Source organism: Schistocerca americana, chromosome 2, assembly GCF_021461395.2.
Source record: "Schistocerca americana isolate TAMUIC-IGC-003095 chromosome 2, iqSchAmer2.1, whole genome shotgun sequence".
NCBI lineage: Eukaryota > Metazoa > Arthropoda > Insecta > Orthoptera > Acrididae > Schistocerca > Schistocerca americana.
In genome coordinates this window covers 894,072,646-894,095,037 of record NC_060120.1, presented here as the reverse complement: position 1 = coordinate 894,095,037, position 22,392 = coordinate 894,072,646, and the positions used below count along the sequence as shown (strand labels likewise).

The 22,392-nt window shown below is 43.9% G+C and overlaps 1 protein-coding gene across 1 annotated transcript in view; it reads left to right on the top strand.

Moving 5' to 3' along the window:
• Positions 1-17,989, top strand: part of LOC124594528 (high-affinity choline transporter 1-like) — a 378,310-nt gene extending 360,321 nt beyond the window's left edge. The window contains exons 11-13 of the mRNA XM_047132900.1: positions 11,303-11,433; positions 17,703-17,855; positions 17,919-17,989. Coding sequence (XP_046988856.1) covers positions 11,303-11,433; positions 17,703-17,855; positions 17,919-17,989 — 355 coding nt within the window. The remainder of the gene's footprint in view (positions 1-11,302; positions 11,434-17,702; positions 17,856-17,918) is intronic.
• The last annotated feature ends 4,403 nt before the right edge of the window (positions 17,990-22,392 follow it).

The following is a 22,392-nucleotide window of genomic DNA, read 5'->3' as shown; positions in this document are numbered from 1 at the left end:
CTTCGGCCGGCTGGTTAGTTAGGTTTCAGTAGTTCTAAGTTCTAGGGGACTGATGACCTCAGATGTTAAGTCCCATAGTGCTCAGAGCCATTTGAAACTTTTTTTTTTTTTTTTTAGGTTCGCCAATAACATTGTAATTCTGTCAGAGACAGCAAAGGACTTGAGAGAGCAGTTGAACGGAATGGACAGTGTCTTTAAAGGAGGATATAAGATGCACATCAACAAAAGCAAAACGAGGATAATGGAAAGTAGTCGAATTAAGTCGGGTGATGCTGAGGGAATTAGGTTAGGGAATGAGACACTTAAAGTGGTAAAGGAGTTTTGCTATTTGGGGAGCAAAATAACTGATGATGGTCGAAGTAGAGAGGATATAAAATGTAGACTGGCAATGCCAAGGAAAGCGTTTCTGAAGAAGAGAAATTTGTTAACATCTAGTATAGATTTAAATGTCAGGAAGTCATTTCTGAAAATATTTGTATGGAGTGTAGCCATGTATGGAAGTAAAACATGGATGATAAGAAGTTTGGACAAGAAGAGAATAGAAGCTTTCGAAATGTGGTGTTACAGACGAATGCTGAAGATTAGATGGGTAGATCACATAACTAATGCGGAGGTACTGAATAGGATTGGGGAGAAGAGGAGTTTGTGGCACAACTTGACTAGAAGAAGGGATCGGTTCGTAGGACATATTCTGAGGCATCAAGGGATCTCCAGTTTAGTATTGGAGGGCAGCGTGGAGGGTAAAAATCGTAGAGGGAGACCATGAGATGAATACACTAAGCAGATTCAGAAGGATGTAGGTTGCAGTAGGTACTGGGAGATGAAGAAGCTTGCACAGGATAGAGTGGCATGGAGAGCAGCATCAAACCAGTCTCTGGACTGAAGACCACAACAACAACAACAACAACAACATGGTCACGAGCCCAGGAGAGGCGCTGCAGGTGACGTCGCGCTCTTAGTAAAGATACTCGCGTCGGTCGTCTGCTACCACAGCGCATTAACGCTTAATTTCACCGCACTGGCCTAACGGATACGTTCGTCGTACGTCCCACATTGATTTCTGCGGTTACTTCACGCAGTGATTGTCCTAACGGTTAAGTTCGCCGTACGCTCCACATTGATTTCTGCAGTTACTTCACGCAGTGTTGCTTGTCTGCTAGCACTGACAAATCTACGCAAACGCCGCTGCTGTCGGTCGTTAAATGAAGGCCATCGGCCACTGTGTTGTCCGTGGTGAGCTGTAATGCCTGAAATGTGGTATTATCGACACACTATTGACACTGTGGATCTCGGAATATTGAATTCTCTAACGATTTCCGAAGTGGAATGTCTCATGCCCCTATCTCCAATACCATCTCGCGTTAAAAGTCTGATAATTCCCGTCGTGCGGCCGTAATCACGTCGGAAACCTTTTCACAACAATCACCTGAGTACAAATGACAGCTCCGCCCTTGCCCTACCTTTTTATACCTTGTGTACGCAATACTACCGCCTTCTGTATACGTGCGTGTCACTATCCCATGACTTTTGCCACCTCATTGCATTAAAATCAGTTTTCTCCGGCCAGCAGAGACCACTGAAAACCTTGCCTAGGAAGAGGACCATTGAATGATGGAGGTGGAGCTGTTTTCATTATCACCAATCATTAAAATACAAAAAAGGTGAAAATCAATAGAGGCTCCAGAGAACTGGCAGCGCCATAGGTCGACCACCTTGCGTGTTGCGTGGCCGAAATGTCTCCTCTGTCAAAATCCGTAGCAACTGTCTGCGTTGCCACCCCTAGTAAAGTAGGCTACAGCAACCTTCATCCACCGGTCGAAGCATACTGCTGTATTGTGTTCGAGGAAACAAAAGTACTGAGAGATCCTCTCTCAGCCTCAGTTCTTCACAGTTGTTAGTAGAGTTCACTTCTGACTAGCAACAGCGCGGAACTTGCCGTCATTTTTGCGATACCTTTACGTCCACATCTGCATCCACAGTCTTATTGTGCAACCCATTGCGAAGTGCATGAAAGGGGGTACGTCCCATTGCACCCGTTAATAGGGTCTCTTCCCGTTCCATTCACGTATGGAGCGCGTGGAGAACGATTGTCTGAGTGCTGTACATGCTGTAATTACTCCGATGTTGTCCTCACGATCCCTATGTGGTCGATACGTAGGGGTTGTAGTCTGTTCCTACAGTCATCATTTAAAACCAGTTCTTGAAGTTTGGTAGTAGTTTACGTCAGCCTAGGAGATTCTGCCAACTCAGTTTCTTTAGCGTGTCTGTGATACTCTCCCACGGGCCAAACAAACCTATGACCATTCGTACTACCCTTTTTTGTGTACGTTAAATGTCCCTTTTTAGTCATATTTGATACGAGTCCCATACACTTGAACAATAGCCTGGAATGGGCAGCAAGAGTGAATTGTAAGTAATTTCCTTTGTAGCTTGATTGCACTTCCCCAGAATTCTACCAATAAACTGAAGTCTACCATCTCCTTCATCAACGACTGAACCTATGTGATATTTCCATTTTACATCACTACAAAGTGTATGGAGGAAAGAAATAGAGTAGAAGAAGAATGGATAGCTTTGAGGGATGAAGTAGTGAAGGCAGCATATAACACTCCCTGTCCGCTACTGCTATACCTTAACCTCAAAACTGGAGGCAGTTTGCAAAACAGGATTATTTTGTTATAGCAATTATGGTATAAAGCAGCAGAGCAGTGTTACCCTCTGAGAGGAATTTTGTTATGTTGACCGTGTTGTTCCTAACGGAGGTGGCTTATCGGAAATGAAAGTCAAAATTACGTAAATATTGGAATAGTAACAAACAAAATTTTGCCTAGCTATATTGCTTACAGAATAAGGGAAACGGTCGCCAGCCTAATTAGGCAAGAGAAAGATTAACGTTCTCGTTTATGAAAGTAGGTATAAGTAACTATAATGGACAAACACAACCTAGACTTAGCCACATGCGAGTGCAATGAACTCTGACACACATATGTTTTAAGATTGAAGCTAACAACTCGAGCAGCACAAGCTACTTGCAAAAATTATAAGAGATACCGAAACATCCTATTACTTTCAGGCTTACATAAAGTGAATGGTCTTTATAACATTACTATTAACATGCACTTCTAATACACAAGATACACAAACACTTAGCAAACTTGAATATATAATGTTCCACAACTGCAGCTTTCTCACTTTTACTACAGCGAAACACAATACTGACCAAATTGCGAGAACTGACTCACCTTTAAGAATTTATTACAGACAATAATGTGATCATTTGCCTTATAAGCCTCAGTCTTAAGAACTTTTAATATTGAAGCTAGCAACAGCACTTTAAATAGCAGTTTTAATCGGAAAATTATTTTGAGCAAATAACATTTACTTTAACTCACTCTATTGCCACTTTAACTTTCCTTTTACTAAGTTCAAGAGGCATTAATTAGCAAACTTTAGGCTTTAACTTCTTCTAGTAAGGACACTCGGATATCACTTTAGCTCAAACGGAGAGGAACCTGAGAGGTGTTATGATGAGGAGGAAATCAAGGTTGGTACATAAATTTAGATATAAATTACCTTATATTTGAGCACAATAACACATCCATTAAGCTGATCCTTCACTGTACATCATTATAGTTTTGCTTTACAGTGATTGCGCAACGTGGTGGCAACTGCATGTTGGTAGGTGGATTCGCAGACTGAATTGCTGGACTCTGTTATTTCTTGGTGGCGACGACAGATACAAATTCCAGAATAGTTCCAGCTAATTACCCATCCATCCGAGACCTTAGAAAGAAGCAAGAAAAGCCTCTCTCGGAATCAGCACAATATGCACACTTTGCATAGCAGTGCAAAGTTTGGTAGCTCATCTCCGACCGGTGGCTCGTCCCCGACTGACTATCAGTTCCACCTTTTCCACCTAGGCCAACCACAATTTGCGCGCGCTACACGGTTCCTTTCCCGAAGGGAACCACTACACCGTTTACATACAGAATAACTAAGAGCCCTAAGTGAGGATCAGCAGTTTACATAACAGCAAACAAATACATTAAATAAGACAGAACATTTTCACATATTGACACTTCTACAAAAAATTATTCACACAAAATTACAATTATATACAGTAAGTTTTGTTCCCTCCAAATAGGACAAAGAATTTTAAATTACAGATACACTACTTTGCATAGAATCAAATCACGACATCAAAGGCTTGACAAACAAAAGAGTACACAATTTTATGTTATTGATTCAAACACATTTACAGACAATCAACAATGTAACATTAAATAAAGCAAAAAAAAAAAAAAAAAAATCCATACAGCATAAGAGCTGTGGTGTTACAAGCAGAGGATCAAGTAGGTAAAAAGACGAGGGTTAGTAGAAATCCTTGGGTACCAGAAGAAATATTGAATTTAATTGATGAAACGAGAAAATATAAAATTGCAGTAAATGAAGCAGGCAAAAAGGAATACAAACGTCTCAAAAATGAGATCGACAGGCAGTGCAAAATGGCTAAGCAGGGATACCTAGAAGACAAATTTAAGGATGTAGAGGATTATCTCACGAGGGGTAAGATAGATACTGCCTACAGGAAAATTAAAGAGATCTTTGGAGGAAAGAGAACCACTTTTACGAATATCAAGAGCTCAGATGGAAACGCAGTTCTAAGCAAAGAAGGGAAAGCAGAATGGTGAAAGGAGTATATAGAGGGTCTATACAAGGGCGATGTACTTGAGGACAATATTATGGAAATGGAAGAGGATGTAGATGAAGATGAAATGGGAGATATGATACTGCGTGAAGAGTTTGACAGATCACTGAAAGACCTGAGTAGAAACAAAGCCCTGGGAGTAGACAACATTTCATTAGAACTACTGACAGCCTTGGGAGAGCCAGTCCTGACGAAACTCTACCCTCTGGTGAGCAAGATGTATGAGACAGGCGAAATACCCTCAGACTTCAAGAGGAATATAATAATTCCAATCCCAAAGAATGCAGATGTTGACAGATGTGAAAATTACCGAACTATCAGTTTAATAAGTCACGGCTGCAAAATATTAACCCGAATTCTTTACAGACGAATGGAAAAATTGGTAGAAGCCGACCTCGCGGTAGATTAGTTTGGATTCCGTAGAAATATTGGAACACATGAGGCAATACTGACCCTACGACTTATCTTATAAGATAGATTAAGGAAAGGCAAACCTACGATTCTAGCATTTGTAGACTTAGAGAAAGCTTTTGACAATGTTAACTGGAATAATCTCTTTGAAATTCTGTAGGTGGCAGGGGTAAAATACAAGGAGCGAAAGGCTATTTATAATTTGTACAGAAACCAGATGGCAGTTATAAGAGTTCGGGGACATGACAGGGAAGCAGTGGTTGGGAAGGGAGTGAGACAGGGTTGTAGCCTCTCCCCGATGTTATTCAGTTTGTATATAGAGCAAGCGGTGAAGGAAACAAAAGAAAAATTCGGAGTAGGTATTAAAATCCATGGAGACGAAATAAATAACTTTGAGGTTCGCCGATGACATTGTATGTCAGAGACAGCCAAGGACTTGGAAGAGCAGTTGAACAGAATGGACAATGTCTTGAAAGGAGGATATAAGATGAGCATCAACAATCGAATGTAGTCGAATTAAGTCGGGTGATGCTGAGGGAATTAGATTAGGAAATGAGACGCTTAAAGTAGTAAAGGAGTTTTGCTATTTGGGGAGCAAAATAACTGATGATGGTCGAAGTAGGGAGGATATAAAATGTAGACTGGCAATGGCAAGGAAAGCGTTTCTGAAGAAGAGAAATTTGTTAACATCTAGTATAGATTTAAGTATCAGGAAGTCGTTTCTAAAAGTATTTGTATGGAGTGTAGGCATGCATGGAAGTGAAACATGGACGATAAATAGTTTGGACAAGAAGATAATAGATGACATAACTAATGGGGAGGTATTGAACAGAATTGGGGAGAAGAGGAGCTTGTGGTATAACTTGACTAGAAGAAGGGATCGGTTGTTAGTACATGTTCTGAGGCATCAAGGGATCACCAATTTAGTATTGGAGGGCAATGTGGAGGGTAAAAATCGTAGAGGGACACCAATAGATGAATACACTAAGCAGATTCAGAAGGATGTAGGTTGCGGTAGGTACTGGGAGATGAAGAAACTTGCACAGGATAGAGTACTATGGAGAGCAGCATCAAACCAGTCTCAGGACTGAAGACCACAACAACAACATCAGCAACAAAGTGTTACACCCAGGTATTTGTATAAGTTGGCTGATTCCAACGCAGACTCATTGGTATTATAATAGTAGTATATTAGGTTTTTACGTTTTGCGAAGTGCACAATTCCATGTTTCTTAACATTTAAAGCAAATTACCAATCTTCTCACCTCTTTGAAATGTTATCAAGGTCTGATTGAATATTTATGGATCATATGCAAAAAATTTGAGTTTGCTATTAATATTGTCCAAAAGGTCATTAATATGCAATATGAACAGCGAGGATTCCAACGCACTCCTCTGGGGCACAAGTTACTTTCTCATCTAACGATGACTCTCCATCCGAGATAACATGCTGTGTCCACCCTACCAAAAAGTCCTCAGTCCGGTCACAAACTTCGCTTGATACCCAGTATGATGGAATTTTCGACAATAATCGTAGTTACGATACAGAGTCAAATGCTTTTTCGAAATCAAGAACTACTGCAGCTACCTGACTGCCTTGATACAAAGCTTTTAGTATGATATGTGAGAATATTGCGAGTTGAGTTCAGATGATCTATGTTTTCGGAATACATGCTGGTTGCGTGGAGGAGGTCATCCTGCGCAAGATACATCATTATGTTTGAGTTCAGAATACATTCTGAGACTCTACAACAAATCAATAGCAAAGGTAAAGAACGGTAGTTTTGTGGACCACTTCTACTACGTACATACGTTGGCTTGCACCATCTTGGAAGCAGCCACATACAGTTACTTTCAGCTTTAGTCAGAACATTCATCGTAGCAATTTCGTCTGTGATTAACACGCAAATATAAAATTTGTTCCACGAGCAATTAGTATTACGGTTCCATTGGTGTTAGAGGAGTACACTTTATCGTGCTGCTAGAAGTTCTTTTTAGCATGAAAAGCCGGCCGTGGTGGCCGAGCGGTTCTAGGCGCCACAGTCTGGAACCGCGCGACCGCTACGGTCGCAGGTTCGAATCCTGCCTCGAGCATGGATATGTGTGATGTCCTTAGGTTAGTTAGGTTTAAGTAGTTCTAAGTTCTAGGGGACTGATGACTTCAAAAGTTAAGTCCCATAATGCTTAGAGCCATTTGAACCATTTTTAGCATGAAAACTCAGCTTGACTGTTTTGAAGATACTAACCATTTGTCTTTCTGATACTACTAAGTAGGATACGGCGAATATCAATTATGTCTTGAATGTTACACTGCCGAATAATTTTGGAAATCAGTAATTGTAGCTGACTTCAGTATTCACTGGCCGAAATGTGAAATTTAATTGCCAGTAATGTTGAGTTCGACCGAATTGGTGTGACAAAGTTGTGCTACAGTATTATGAAAAGGCTAGTTGTTACTCACCATACAGCGAAGATGCTGAGTCGCAGATGGGCACAAAACAAAGACTTTCGGAAAGTTAGCTTTCGGCCTGTCAACAAGGCCTTTGCTGAAAATGGACGACACACACACACACACACACACACACACACACACACACACACACACTCTACTCACACTCACTGCCTCTGACAGTCTGGCTTCAGCTGTGGTCATGAGTGTGTGTGTGGGTTGCGTTCGCGTGAGTGTATGTGTGTGTGTGTGCCTCGTCTACTTTCAACAAAGGCCTTGTTGACCGTCCGAAAGCTAACTTTCCGACAGTCTTTTGTTGTCCCTATCTGCGACTGAACAACTAGCCTTTTCATGATGTTTTGTTCCATCCTGGATTTTCCATTCTAAGACTGTGCTATTTATTTTCCTTAAATGTCGTTCGACGCTACTTGATAACTGGACTTCTTACATAATTCGGAGAACGCTGAACCACTTCGAATATGACCACGGAAGTCGCGTGGGGAAACCACAGGCAGCATTACATTTCTAAGTTCACGTCATCTACTACAGAAAAATGTTTTCTTTTCTCGAGGAAAATTCAAAATAGGTCGGCATTTCTGGAATACCGTTACGTATGTAGCTTTTGTCGTTGATCATTTGGAGCATATTCCTTCCTATACCATTTGTTCTTACACAAATTTTTCCAGCAGCATTTTTGTATTGGTCATCTACGTAGGTTGGTACTTAAATAGTGGTAACACTGCTGTGGAGACACTACGCAATGGAATCTACTATTGCCGCTGATAGCACACGTTGTTGACATATCTGTCTTACCTCCGAGCAAATGCACTCGCCCGTCCCACGTCACCGGCGTGCGCACAGTCAAGGGAAACAGTCACTGCCGGCCGGAGTGGCCGTGCGGTTCTAGGCGCCACAGTCTGGAGCCGCGAGACCGCTACGGTCGCAGGTTCGAATCCTGTCTCGGGCATGGATGTGTGTGATGTCCCTAGGTTAGTTAGGTTTAAGTAGTTCTAAGTTCTAGGGGACTGATGACCTCAGAAGTTGAGTCCCATAGTGCTCAGAGCCATTTGAACCAAGCCACAGTCACTTGTGAGCCGGCGGTGTAACGTAACGGTATCACTATGTTTTCGAAAGAGGAACAACAGAGTTGGATCAAGATTGAATGTGCCAGAGGTCATACAGAACGACAGTGTCATCAAGGTCTTCAAGAGGCGTGCGGGGAATCGGCTTTGCGGTACAGAACAGTGGCACGTTGGGTAAAAGCCTTCAACGAAGGTCGGCAAACTGTGGCAGACTTGCATCCGGCAGGTCGTCCTAACGTCTCTGAAGAAGAAGTGCATACCGCTGCCGCGTTAGTGGACAGTGATCGACGCTATACGATTCGTGAGCTCGCCCACGAAACCGCATTAGCGCATACGACTGTGCTTCACATCCTGGAGGAACGCTTGGGCTTGAGAAAAATTGCAGCACGATGGAGTCCGCATGAATTGACGGAAATGGAGAAATGGATGCGTTACGACGCTGCTCAGACGCACTTTGAGCGCTATGAGCGCGAAGGAGAGGCTTTCTTACTCCGTATCGTAACACTGGATGAGACATGTGCCACATCGTACGAGCCAAAACTGAAACGCCAGTCCAACGAGTGGCGTCATAACGGATCGCCGCGAAAGTCGAAAGAGCGTCAGAACCCCACTATGGTTAACGTTATGGTGATTCTCGTGTACGACTGTGATGGTGTTATCCTAACGCATTACGTTCCTCCACGGCAGACCGTCATTGTACAGTATTAGTGTTTTTGGAGCATCACCTGCGACCAGCTTTGCGAAAGAAGCCGTGACTCTTTCTGCGCAACCCACCCATCATTTTGCACTACAGTGCGCAGGCTCATACAGCGCAAGCTGTGGCTGCTCTGTTCGGTCGATGAGACTGGGAAGTACTGTACCATCCACCATACTCCCCGGACTTAAGTCCTCGTGACTTTGATTTGATTCAAAAGATGAAGGAACCACTTCGTGGCATTCGCTTCAGAACTGTTCCAGAGATTCGACGGTATACTAGGCTTTCCACATCGCTAGCAACGGGTTCTACACAACGCTAGTGACTTCTTTGAAGCACAGTAACAGGTGGAAACATGTAACTCTTTTGTATCGGTTGTGAATGGATAGTTGCCCCACCATTTAAGTTCCAACTCTCGTATTTTCGCAGGACAGTATGAACAGAGTCATGCTAATTGCCAGTAAATTAGCATATTACACAAATATTCTCGCCTTTATTTTTGACAAAATTCGTTTATGTAACCGGAGATACATGCTTTGACGATGACTTGGGTTCTACTCAAGTGTAATCATTTACAATACTTGTAACACTTCGTTATGGCCTAAGGCCCAAATCTACATTGTGAAATAAAACCTGTTCTACAGCCAGATGGTGGTTATATCTTTCAAAAAATTTTATATGACTGTGGTTCCATATAAAAGTAGAACCATTAATTTTTAGTTTTCTTCATCTGAAACATTAAAACGCCATATAGTTGGTGACGTCATGCCTTCCAAATTCCTGGAGATTGGGAAATAGTAGGACATTATTGCACTGCAAGGTGTAATTTCCTGGAGTGTTCAGTTGTGTGTAGGAAATGATAGATATAGAGTTCCCTGGTGCAAAATGACGGGCCTACAGTGCCCAACTACCCTACCACAACAAAGGTCAAAATTTAATAATGATTGTGGTGTTGCTCACGCTGCTAAATACTGCACTTTCGGGCAACAACAAAGTTATTATGTGGCAGGTGTCATTAGAGCACAGTTAATAAAGTCATTTCATGTAATAATAAATAAACTAGGCACCCATCTTTTCGTATTTCCCACGCTGGTCTCGTTGTAAAATCATGGCTCAATCGTCGAAAATCTAGGTGGTGATGATTCCAAGCTCGGATCCAAAGAGGCCTAGGTGGTGGTTGGTGGTGGTTAGTGTTTAACGTCCCGTCGACAACGAGGTCATTAGAGACGGAGCGCAAGCTCTGGTGAGGGAAGGATTGGGAAGGAAATCGGCCGTGCCCTTTTAAAGGAACCATCCCGGCATTTGCCTGAACCTAGGTTTTTATTCTGCGATATTCATAAGTTTTATAGATGTATTTCACAAACCATTCTTGAGTATTACACTTTTGCAGGACAATGGTGATGTAAAAAAAGTAATCACCACTCCGAATTTAAGTTACACTTCCTTTTTATTGCTTTTATTGCAATATCACGTAACACACAAAACATCACTTCACAATACAAAACATACTGGAAAACATATTCCTCACTGCTAAAGATCACATTTTATAAGCTGACGACAATATGCGTCTTTCCAACATGACGTACAAGACTTGGCCTTCTCAAGGTCCGACTCTCTGACAACTAATAATCGCTTACGCGCCCAAAATTCCGAGTTTCATGTACGACAAAGATCATAGTGGCAAAAGAAAGAATACACATAAGAATAATATCATTGCAATATAAACATATCGATGTATCAAAGCACCTCTACAGTAATCAAATCAAATCTGAATGTTGTCTCTGAAATATGTTAACTACTTTAGAGGAACACAGTAGAATATTGCTGGTATCGAGAGGTTAAGTTGAAGTGCGGTAATGGTTTCGTAATTCAAGTACCATTACAAGTGGTAGGACCTGCAGTGTGTGAAGGTGCGCCGGAGCCTGCCGCTGTTGCAGAGACCTTTTTGCTGCCCGCAGGGTGCTGTGCTCGGACCTGGTGTACGTGGTGCTGTTCCCGCAGCTGTTCCTCGCCGTCCACTGCCCCAGGCTGGTCAACCAGCACGGCTCCGTGGCCGCCTTCGTCGTGGGAATCGTCCTCAGGCTGCTCTGTAAGTCGGGCACTTGTGCTGCGTCTGCAGGAGTGCTCACTTCACCATTCTGCGACTGGACCGGCTATGGGGGTCGCACCATTTATATGTGCTTCGAATTTGTTGGTTTATCATCGAATTTCATGAAACCATTGATTTCTTTACCTTTTAACAATATAAAACATCAGCAATGTATTAATAAATATCAACAAGTAATTGATGTTATAGGGTTATACACTACTGGCCATTAAAATTGCTACACCAAGAAGAAATGCAGATGATAAACGGGTATTCATTGGAAAAATGTATTATACTAGAACTGACATGTGATTACATTTTCACGCAATTTGGGTGCATAGATCCTGAGAAATTAGTACCCATAACAACCACCTCTGGCCGTAAGAACGGCCATCATACGCCTGGGCATTGAGTCAAACAGAGCTTGGATGGCGTGTACAGGTACAGCTGTCCATGCAGGTTCAACACTATACCATTGTTCATCAAGAGTAGTGACTGGCGTATTGTGACGAGCCAGTTGCTCGGCCAACATTGACCAGATGTTTTCAGTTTGTGAGAGATCTGGAGAATGTGCTGGCCAGAGCAGCAAACGAACAGTTTCTGTATCCAGAAAGGTCCGTACAGGACCTGCAACATGCGGTCGTGCATTATCCTGCTGAAATGTAGGGTTTCGCAGGGATCGAATGAAGGGTAGAGCCACGGGTCGTAACACATCTGAAATGTAACGTCCACTGTTCAAAGCGTGACCGAGACGTGTAACCAATGGCACCCCATACCATCACACCGGGTGGTACGCCAGTATGGCGATGACGAATACATGCTTCCAATGGGCGTTCACCGCGATGTCGCCAAACACGGATACGACCATCATGATGCTGTAAACAGAACCTGGATTCATCCGAAAAAATTACGTTTTGCCGTTCGTGCACCCAGGTTCGTCGTTGAGTACACCATCGCAGGCGCTCCTGTCTGTGGTGCAGCGTCATGGGTAACCGCAGCCACGGTCTCCGAGCTGATAGTCCGTGCTGCTGCAAACGTCGTCGAACTGTTCGCGCAGATGGGTGTTGTCTTGCAAACGTCCCCATCTGTTGACTCAGGTATCGAGATGTGGCTGCACGATCCGTTACAGCCATGCGGATAAGATGCCTGTCATCTCGACTGCTAGTGATACGAGGCCGTTGGGAGCAGCAACCTCTCGATATGATAAACCGCAATCTCGATAGGCTACTCCTTACACGAGGCACCACAACAACGTTTCACCAAGCAACGCCGGCCAACTGCTATTTGTATATGAGAAATCGGTTGGAAACTTTCCTCATGTCAGCACGTTGTAGGTGTTGCCACCGGCGCCAACCTTGTGTGAATGCTCTGAAAAGCAAATCATTTGCATATCACAGCATCTTATTCGTGTCGGTTAAATTTCGCGCATGTCGCACGTCATCTTCGAGGTGTAGCAATTTTAATGGCCAGTGGTGTATAATAATTAATGCCGTAAACACATACAGTTGAAAGTAAATGATACCAGAAACAAAAACGTCCGATAAACATGGGCAATAAAATGATACTTTAAGAGCTATGAGCACTTCTTCGATACTGTGAAACAAACCTCCTGTACTGCAAGCTCTTTGCTTCCCATATTTTCGGAGGAAATAGTATGAACCAAAGTAAGAAAGAAATTATCTAGTGGATATGTTTTCTAAAATGCGTAAGAGCTGTGGACACTTGTTCAGAAAAAGAGGAGTGCTTCACGTTAGCGAAGATGAAGTAGTGCTCATAGCTCGTAAACTACTCTCTTTAGAACACATATTTACTAGAGGTTTCCTCCTTGTTTTAACCCACATTACCGCCTCTAAAAATGTGGAAAACACAGAGCTTGCAATACAAGAGATTTGTTTCACGATATGGAAGATTACGAAGTTCTCATTGCTTTTACAACATGTGCTTTAGAGCCCATGTTTACAATGCCCATTTTGTTTCTAGTATCGTGCACTTCCGTCTGTATGTGTTGTCGCCACTAATTATGGTGGTGGTGGTAAGTTCCTACGGGACCAAACTGCTGAGGCCATCGGTCCCTAGGCTCAAACACTATTTTAATCCCACTGGGACTAGCTCAGTGGGATTGGCCAAAAAAGTTAGGTTTGTATCTATTCTGGCACACTTGTAACGCTGCAGGTAGAGTAGTCATAATAATAATCATCAGCAAGTAGTGTCCTAACAATAGAAGCTAAAATTAAGGAACACTAGACAAACATTAACATAGTATAGTGTAGTATAGTAGATTAACCCCCATAGTGGTGACGGAGTGTAGTAAGAAACCTGTAGTGTTAAACATCATAATAGCTGCAGATAGAACTTAGAAATAGTAAAATATAGGACCTACTAATGTATTTAGGTAGTAGGTTACATTGTAACATGATAATGATCAAATAAAGAGTTTTTTTTTTTAAACTAACTGAAACTAACTTACGCTAAAGGCAACACATACACCCATGCCCGAGGGAGGACTCGAACCTCCGACTGGGGAAGCCGCGCGAACCGTGGCAAGGCGCCCTAGACCACGCCGGCACACTAATTATGATACTCCCTGTATAGAATAAAATACACCATAATATAAATAAGATCAGTACTCGTTATGAAATCTCTGAGCCGCCACCAGAGCTCCACATCCAAGGACTGCAGCCAGTCCAAAGCAAAAGGAGCTGCATTGATAATATCTCTGAAAGAACCTGTGTACTTCCTTAAAGGGCACTCGTGAGCAATGTACTGCACGGCTTGGTCACCGACTCCGCAGTCACAGACTGGGCTGTCGCACAGACCACCACTTGTACAACACCGCGTCGTATTTTGCATGACAGTCCTAATTCGACTGAGTCTAGTCCAGCTGCCCCTCTCCAGATCAAATTCTCGTAGAGCAACTGTTGGGTATGCTATACCACGCTTACGTTTTTGTGCTGCATTCCATTTTTCTCACCACTTTTCTTTGATCTGGAAGTTGTGTTCGACGATCTTAGCCTGAAAGGTGTTCTGGGTTTTAAGGCTTCTTGGCAAGGAGGTTGTACAACATCTCATGCATTGGGGAGGGAGACTACAAGAAACTTGGAGATAAGGCAGTGAAAAAGATCATTCCATTTGTAACCACGTGTCGGTGTGAGCAAGCATTTTCTTCCATGTGTTTCATGAAACACAAAGCCGCGCGGGATTAGCCGAGCGGTCTCTGGCGCTGCAGTCATGGACTGTGCGGCTGGTCCTGGCGGAGGTTCCAGTCCTCCCTCGGTCATGGCTGTGTGTGTTTGTCCTTAGGATAATTTAGGTTAAGTAGTGTGTAAGCTTAGGGACTGATGACCTTAGCAGTTAAGTCCCATAAGCTTTCACACACATTTGAACATTTTTTGAAAAACAAATACAGGAATCGGCTCGACATGCGGTCGGATTTCAGAGTGAAAGTTTCAAGTTTGGAACCTAATATTTCAGAAATAATGGACTCAACGGTCAGATTGAACTCATCTTATTAAGAACTGAAAATTAAAAGTAACTGTATACTGATGGATTTCTCTGTTAGAACTGAATATTATTCAAATAAATAATACCTTGTATGAAATTAGTGTTGCCGAACGGAGTGGCCCAGCGGTTCTAGGGGCTACATTCTGGAACCACGTGACCGCTACGCTCGCAGGTTTGAATCCTGCCTCGGGCGTGGATGTGTGTGATGTCCTTAGGTTAGTTAGGTTTAAGTAGTTATAAGTTATAGGGGATGACCTGAGAAGTTAAGTCCCATAGTGCTCAGAGCTATTTGAACCATTTTTGAAATTAGTGTTTTCTTATTTTTCACACATGTCTACTCAATGCAGTCTCAAGTGTAGTACACCTGAAACACCAATACACTCAGTATTAATTTTTTCCTGTCATTTTCAGTTCATACTCAATTTTTATTATTTTAAGGCGTTTGTTATACTAAACACCTGATTTGAAGACAAAGATTTTGAGCAATACTCAAAATTTTAACAATAACAATGATGCCTAAATTGAAAAAGTCTTAAGCTCAATATTCTTTCAATAATGAATATGTCAGTGATTTTTCTAAGTGCCAGAAATAGAAAACGTATAAAAAGACTCTAAATCAGGTTTTTTAGGTACTTGATACTGTGATATGACAAGGTACCAATCATGCTCGATGAGGGGGTCCTCGAGAAAATTTTGTTGGGAACCCCTGGTTTATAGCGTAGAACTACTTCTCGGTGTGGGATTTTTTTTTTCTTCAGTGTACCGGGTGACCAAAAAGTCAGTATAAATTTGAAAACTTAATAAACCACGGAATAATGTAGATAATGAGGTAAACATTGACACACATGCTTGGAATGACATCGGGTTTTATTACAACCAAAAACAAACAAAGTTCACAAAATGTCCGTCAGATGGCGCTGGACAGCAAAACGTCAGTGACTCCGCATGACAATCGTGTATAAAAGGAGCTGTAATGAGAGGGAGAATCAGATGTCTCCCTTCCTCTCCACCCCCAACCAGTTGCCGCGCCTTTACCGTTGTGTCCCACCCTCTCTCCATCTCCACACCCTCCATCTCCTTTCCCAACGCCACTTCCACCGTCTACCCCTCCCGGATGATGAGCTTCGCCCTGACATCTACCCTTCCTACCAACTCTAACCCCATCTTCCTGCCTTCTCCTCAGGGCTCCCTCTCCTACCCCTCTCTCCTCCTGAGCGGCTTCCCCCTCCTACTCCCCCTCAATCTCTTGTGTCTCCTTTCAGTGTCTCTGCGCTCCCTCCTGCCCTGTCGTCCCTCTTCATCTCCCGCCTCACGTGTCTCCTGACTCTTCGTGTACCCGCGGATGCCCCTCCTCTCTTCATCCCGCCGCTTCCCCTGCTGCCCCTTGCTCTCCCCTCCTTTTCTATCCTCTCTGCCCTTTCACTCGGCAGGTCCCGGCTGGCAGTTTTATCCTTCGTCCTGTGTGCTCCAAGTGGGTTTTAAATGTGTTGTTCCGGAGTGTTTTTACTACTGTGGCCGACTTTTAACGTGTGCATGTCCATTCAGTGTCTTCTCTGAGTTTTGAAGAATCGCCAATTGTGTTTTTTAACTTTCTGGTGACATTTTTTAACTGTCCTCCATGAACGTGTCCATGTTAGTCTATATTTTTTACCTCAATTTTCCCCCGTGATTCTGTTTTAAGTTCCCCTTTATCGTCTTATGTATGTAACATTTTATTCTTATTTTAAGTTGTCCTGTCACTCGATGCTATCTGTACAGAATCCATCGGCGTCATGAACTGTTACCTGGCGATTTAGTGAAGCGGAGGGCATTTGCGGTGTGGGCGTTTCAAAAGATGGCGGAAGATGACGATTTATTTGAGTAACGTGCTGTGGACCGACAAAGCTTATTTCACGGTCCGAGGTCTGTCAACGCCCACAGCTGCAGAATTTGGACTACCGAAAATCCTAGAACTGTCGTGGAAACTCCATTACAAGACGAGAAAGTCACGGTATGGGTTGGATTTACCACATGTACCGTTATCGGGCCTTTTTCCTTCGAGGAAATGCGTGATTCTGGTTTTGTAACTGCTACCGTGACGGATGAGAGGTACGCCGATATGTTACAGAATCACATCATCCCCAGCCTGGCTGATAAACACCTTGCGATGTTTATGCAGGATGGCGCTCCACCCCATATTGCTAGACGCGTGAAAGACCTCTTGCGCGCGTCGTTTGGTGACGATCGTGTGCTCAGCCGCCACTTTCGTCGTGCTTGGCCTCCCAGGTCCCCACACTTCAGTCCGTGCGATTATTGGCTTTGGGGTTACCTGAACTCGCAAGTTTATCGTGATCGAGTGACATCTGTAGGGATGGTGAAAGACAACATCCGACGCTAGTGCCTCACCATAACTGCGGACGTGCTTTACAGTGCTGTTCACAACATTATTCTTCGACTACAGCTATTGTTGAGGACTGATGGTGGACATATTGAGCATTTCCTGTAAAGAACATCATCTTTGCTTTGTCTTACTTTGTTATGCTAATTATTGCTATTCTGATCACATGAAGCGCCATCTGTCGGACATTTTTTGAACGTTTGTATTTTTTGGTTCTAATAAAACCCCATGTCATTCTAAGCATGTGTGTCAATTTGTACCTCTCTATCTACATTATTCCGTGATTTATGCAGTTTTCAAATTTATAGTGACTTTTTGATCACCTGGTATTTCCATGAGCTGTAAAGACTCGCTGAGCTAGAGCAGGCGCGAGTGATCTGCGTGTGTGTGGCAGGCGGCGAGCACGGGCTGGGCCTGCCCGCGGCGCTGCACCTGCCGGGCTACGAGGCGGAGACCGGCCGGCAGCGGTTTCCGTTCCGCACGCTGACCATGCTGGCGGCGGCGGCCACGCTGCTGGTGGTGAGCGCCGCCGCGGCGCGCCTCCGCCGCCCGTCTGCCGGCCGCGCAGACGCCGCCGCCCTCAAGCTGCCGCCGCCGGCGACGACGACAGCCGACAAGCTGGGCCTCGACAACCCGGCCGCCGGCGACGTGCTCGCCAGCGAGAAGACCAGCCGCCTCTGAGTGTCTTCTCGCCGGGCTGCCGCCGGGCCGCTGCCTGGCGTAAGCCGGACAATCCTGAGCCACTGCCTGGGAAAAGCAAATGGTGCCCTGTGAATATTTAGAGGCGGGTCACTTTGCTGAGGACGCACTCCATCTGGTACAGCACCTACGACAGCAGTTTATTAGAAATCCTTCCCATAAAAAAGTCACCACTGTCCCCTCGGTATTGGTCTCATTTGTACCGAGATTGCTGTCTGTTTATCGTTCGCAGTCGGATCTCAGCGTGTCCGAAGACTCAATGTCCATCTTGTTCGCTCTTCTACATCTACATCCATACTTCGCAATCCACCATACGGTGCGTGGCGGAGGGTACCTCGTACCACAACTAGCATCTTCTCTCCCTGTTCCACTCCCAAACAGAACGAGGGAAAAATGACTGCCTATATGCCTCTGTACGAGCCCTAATCTCTCTTATCTTTGTGGTCTTTCCGCGAAATGTAAGTTGGTGGCAGTAAAACTGTACTGCAATCAGCCACAAATGCTGGTTCTGTAAATTTCCTCAGTTGCGATTCACGAAAAGAACGCTCCTTTCCTCTAGAGACTCCCACCCGAGTTCCTGAAGCATTTCCGTAACACTCGCGTCATGATCAAACCTACCAGTAACAAATCTAGCAGCCCGCCTCTGAATTGCTTCTATGCCTTCCCTCAATCCGACCTGATAGGGCTCCCAAACGCTCGAGCAGTACTCAAGAATAGGTCGCACCACCGTTCTATAAGCGGTCTCCTTTACAGGTGAACCACATCTTCCCAAAATTCTACCAATGAACCGAAGACGACTATCCGCCTTCCCCACAACTGCCATTACATGCTTGTCCCACTTCATATCGCTCTGCAATGTTACGCCCAAATATTTAATCGACGTGATTGTGTCAAGCGATACACTACTAATGGTGTATTCAAACATTACGGGATTCTTTTTCCTATTCATCTGCATTACTTTACATTTATCTGTATTTAGAGTTAGCTGCCATTCTTTACAACAATCACAAATCCTGTCCAAGTCATCTTGTATCCTCCTACAGTCACTCAGCGACGACACCTTCCCGTACACCACAGCATCATCAGCAAACAGCCGCACATTGCTATCCACCCTATCATAAAGATCATTTATGTAGACAGAAAACAACAGCGGACCTACCACACTTCCCTGGGGCACTCCAGATGATACCCTCACCTCCGATGAACACTCACCATCGAGGACAACGTAATGGGTTCTATTACTTAAGAAGTCTTATACTGACTGTTAACCGCTGCTACATTCGCATAGCAGTGAAGTGTAATGAAATTAGTCCATTCAACTTCGGGCATGCAGCTGCGCAAATAAAATTTCTGCCACTGATATTTCGACCGTTTACCGTCCGGCCATCCTCAGAGTAAATTAAATTACAATTAAATCAATAACATTAGCTGCTGACGGGCGTTGATACGCATCAACGGGGATCTCATGCTTACATGTCAGATGCTCTAGCCAGCTTTTTTTTCCTAAGGAAGGTAGGAGAAACAGAAACCTTTATTATTCACAAAATAAACATAGTACGTCCTTACACATTATAACTGTCCTGGAAGAAACCTCGCTGCCGTCCTACCGTGCAGCGTGAAATAAGAACACAGTCAGACTAGGGCCACCTCCGGCACCCTAAAGAAAAGTATTTACAGAATGTAAACAAAATTTGAAGTACATCCCATTGCTAATTATGCAAGCGTTAGTTTTTCCTAGGTCGCATACTCGCATAGTTGTTCTTAGCTGATCGCTTTACTTGGTTGGTTTCACAACAACAACACCGCCGCTCATCGCTGCGCACCCGGCACACCCCAAGTATATGGCGGGTCCGCAAAAACCGTTACTAGGAAATTGGCATACCAATCCTTGTACTTTTGTAGCCGTAACAGTTTTGTGTGTCCATCTTGCAAGTATTGCCAGTAACCCAGTACGTTCAGACGTGTGTCTCTATAGATGTAATGGACCGTCATACCTGTGATCCACGCCACTGTGTTCGTATAATGACGCGGAAAATAAGTTTCCTCTGGAAAAAATACTATGTGAGAAGAGACTGCTGTATAAATAGTGCGCCGCATGAACGCTGTTGTCTTCCTTGCGAGAGTTCAGACCGCCAATGCCTCGCCGCAGACCAGCCGATGGTCGTCTGTATCCAGCACGCCGCATTGCTGACACTTGGGCGAATCCACCAAATGTATTACGTACTTTTTATCATTCGTAGGGCATTTTCGGTTCACTACAATGTACCATGTTGATCTGGCTGTTGTAGGGATGTGAGGGTCGTGTACCGTGCGCCACACCACGTGCCAATTAACGGCTGGATGTTTCCGTTCCACCCTATTCCGGGCGATCTGTCGAAGAAGCATATGATACACGTCCTTCGATGTCAACTGTCGGGTCGTCGATAAACGCTCTCGAACGTAACTGTGTTCCACGATGAACGAGTGCACATACGTTAACGGGGGCGGTATATGCCCGACACTCACTCTGAGCCACCGAGGGCACAGAAGATAGTGTGACTGCAGGGATTTATCGCCGGCACGCTCCCTGTGAGACCCACATTCTCAACTTATAGTCCACACACTGCATTCTTAGTGCCCCTGCCATTATACCCATTACTCGCGGCAGACAATCCACCGAGTCCCGTAAGAGTTCAGGCAGTTCGTGTGCATGCGCACTGAAGAAGGTCATCACCCGGTTAGCCTTAACGATATGAAGATGTCATCTGTTCTTTCGGACATGTCCAAATGGACAGATGCCACCTTCATATCCTCAGAGTAAGTCGCAAGACACTCTTGCAACTTACTCTGAGCATGGCCGGACGATACGCGGCCGAAATATCAGTGGAAGAAATTTTATTTGCACGGCTGCATGCCCGAAATTTAGTGGGCTATTCATGACGTCACGAAAAGTTGAAGATGCACGCAATGAAATTACATTGGCCAGGAGACCCCGTTCGGGATGTTCAGTCGCTGCTGCAAGGCTTTTTATTTGGCGCCAGTTCGGCGACTTGTGAGTCGATGATGATAAACTGATAATAAGGACAACACACAAACCCACTCTCGAGCGGAGGAAATCCGACCCGGTCGGGAATCGAACCCAAGAGCTCGTGATCAAGGGTCAGCAACGCTATTTAAAAGACTACGAGCTGTTGATGTTTATGGTGGTGGTAACGATGCTAAAATAAAATATGGACTTTCTAAAATTATTAAACAGCTTTAAATTGACGAAGAATGAAAATAAATAATTTTTAGTTCAAAGTAGGGCGATTTTATTCCATTTGAACGTACAATAACGTTAGCTTCCCTAACCCTTCTGCCTGTTACCCGTAGCTGCGCTTGCGCATCATAATCAATTGTGCGTGTGAACTTACGAGATACTGTGTATCTAGTTTCTTAAATGTGATTCTGATTATGGCTATGGCCGAAACGCGTTGAGATGTATTTTCATTAATACGGTAAAGATATATTAGCGATTAAGGCGGACAATTATATTGAGTAGTGATAATGATCGTGGACTCATAGAATTTTTTTATATCATTTATAGGCATTTGAAAAGATGGCAAAATTCTGCAAATTTTACTGACCTGGGGTCTTTACTATATGTAGCTTGTCCCAGCATGGTGATAGGCGAGGTGTCGGCTCTTGTTCAGGGACTGTTGGCTGAAATGGATAGCTACTGTACGTGACTCGGATGTCAGGCTGAAGCAGATTATTAACAGAAGTAATCGACATTACAGAAGGTATTCCAGCTGTTCTATTCACCACTAACAAAAAAGGTGTCGTGTGGATAACAGCCCGGTGCGAGTCTCTCAATTTGACGCTTCTTCGATGAGTGTGCGTACGAATGTCACCGATTTTTTATTCAAGTAGCTTCTTCTTTAGCTGACTCCGAGTTGTCCTCGTTTTAAAAAAGTCTGTTTGGATGGCTCATCAATATTAGAAAAAGATCACAGTTCAAATCACAAAGAGCTGCTGGTGAAATAAATCGTCATTAACTTCCAGTTTCTATCAATCCACCATAGAGTGCGAAGATGATGTAACCGAACGCTGACAGGAAGCAGAAGAAAAAAATTACCCACGAAAGGCAAGGTTCCTCTTTCGAGTCCCTGTCAACTACAGAGTTTTAATCAGGCTGTAAATTTCAAATCATCTGAGACAACTATGATGAGTGAAAGATATACTATGGTAAAAGCCACGTCTTTGTCCTTAGTCCCATGTAGAAAGTGTCGTGGCTGCACATGTTCTTCTCTAGCGTGACCTGTGTCTATGAAGTTGTGCATTTCGTATTGTGCCTTCACAGGATACCATTTGCTTTTCCTAGGCCCGCTACCCGGATACCCGTGATATTCGTGTACTGATTATGT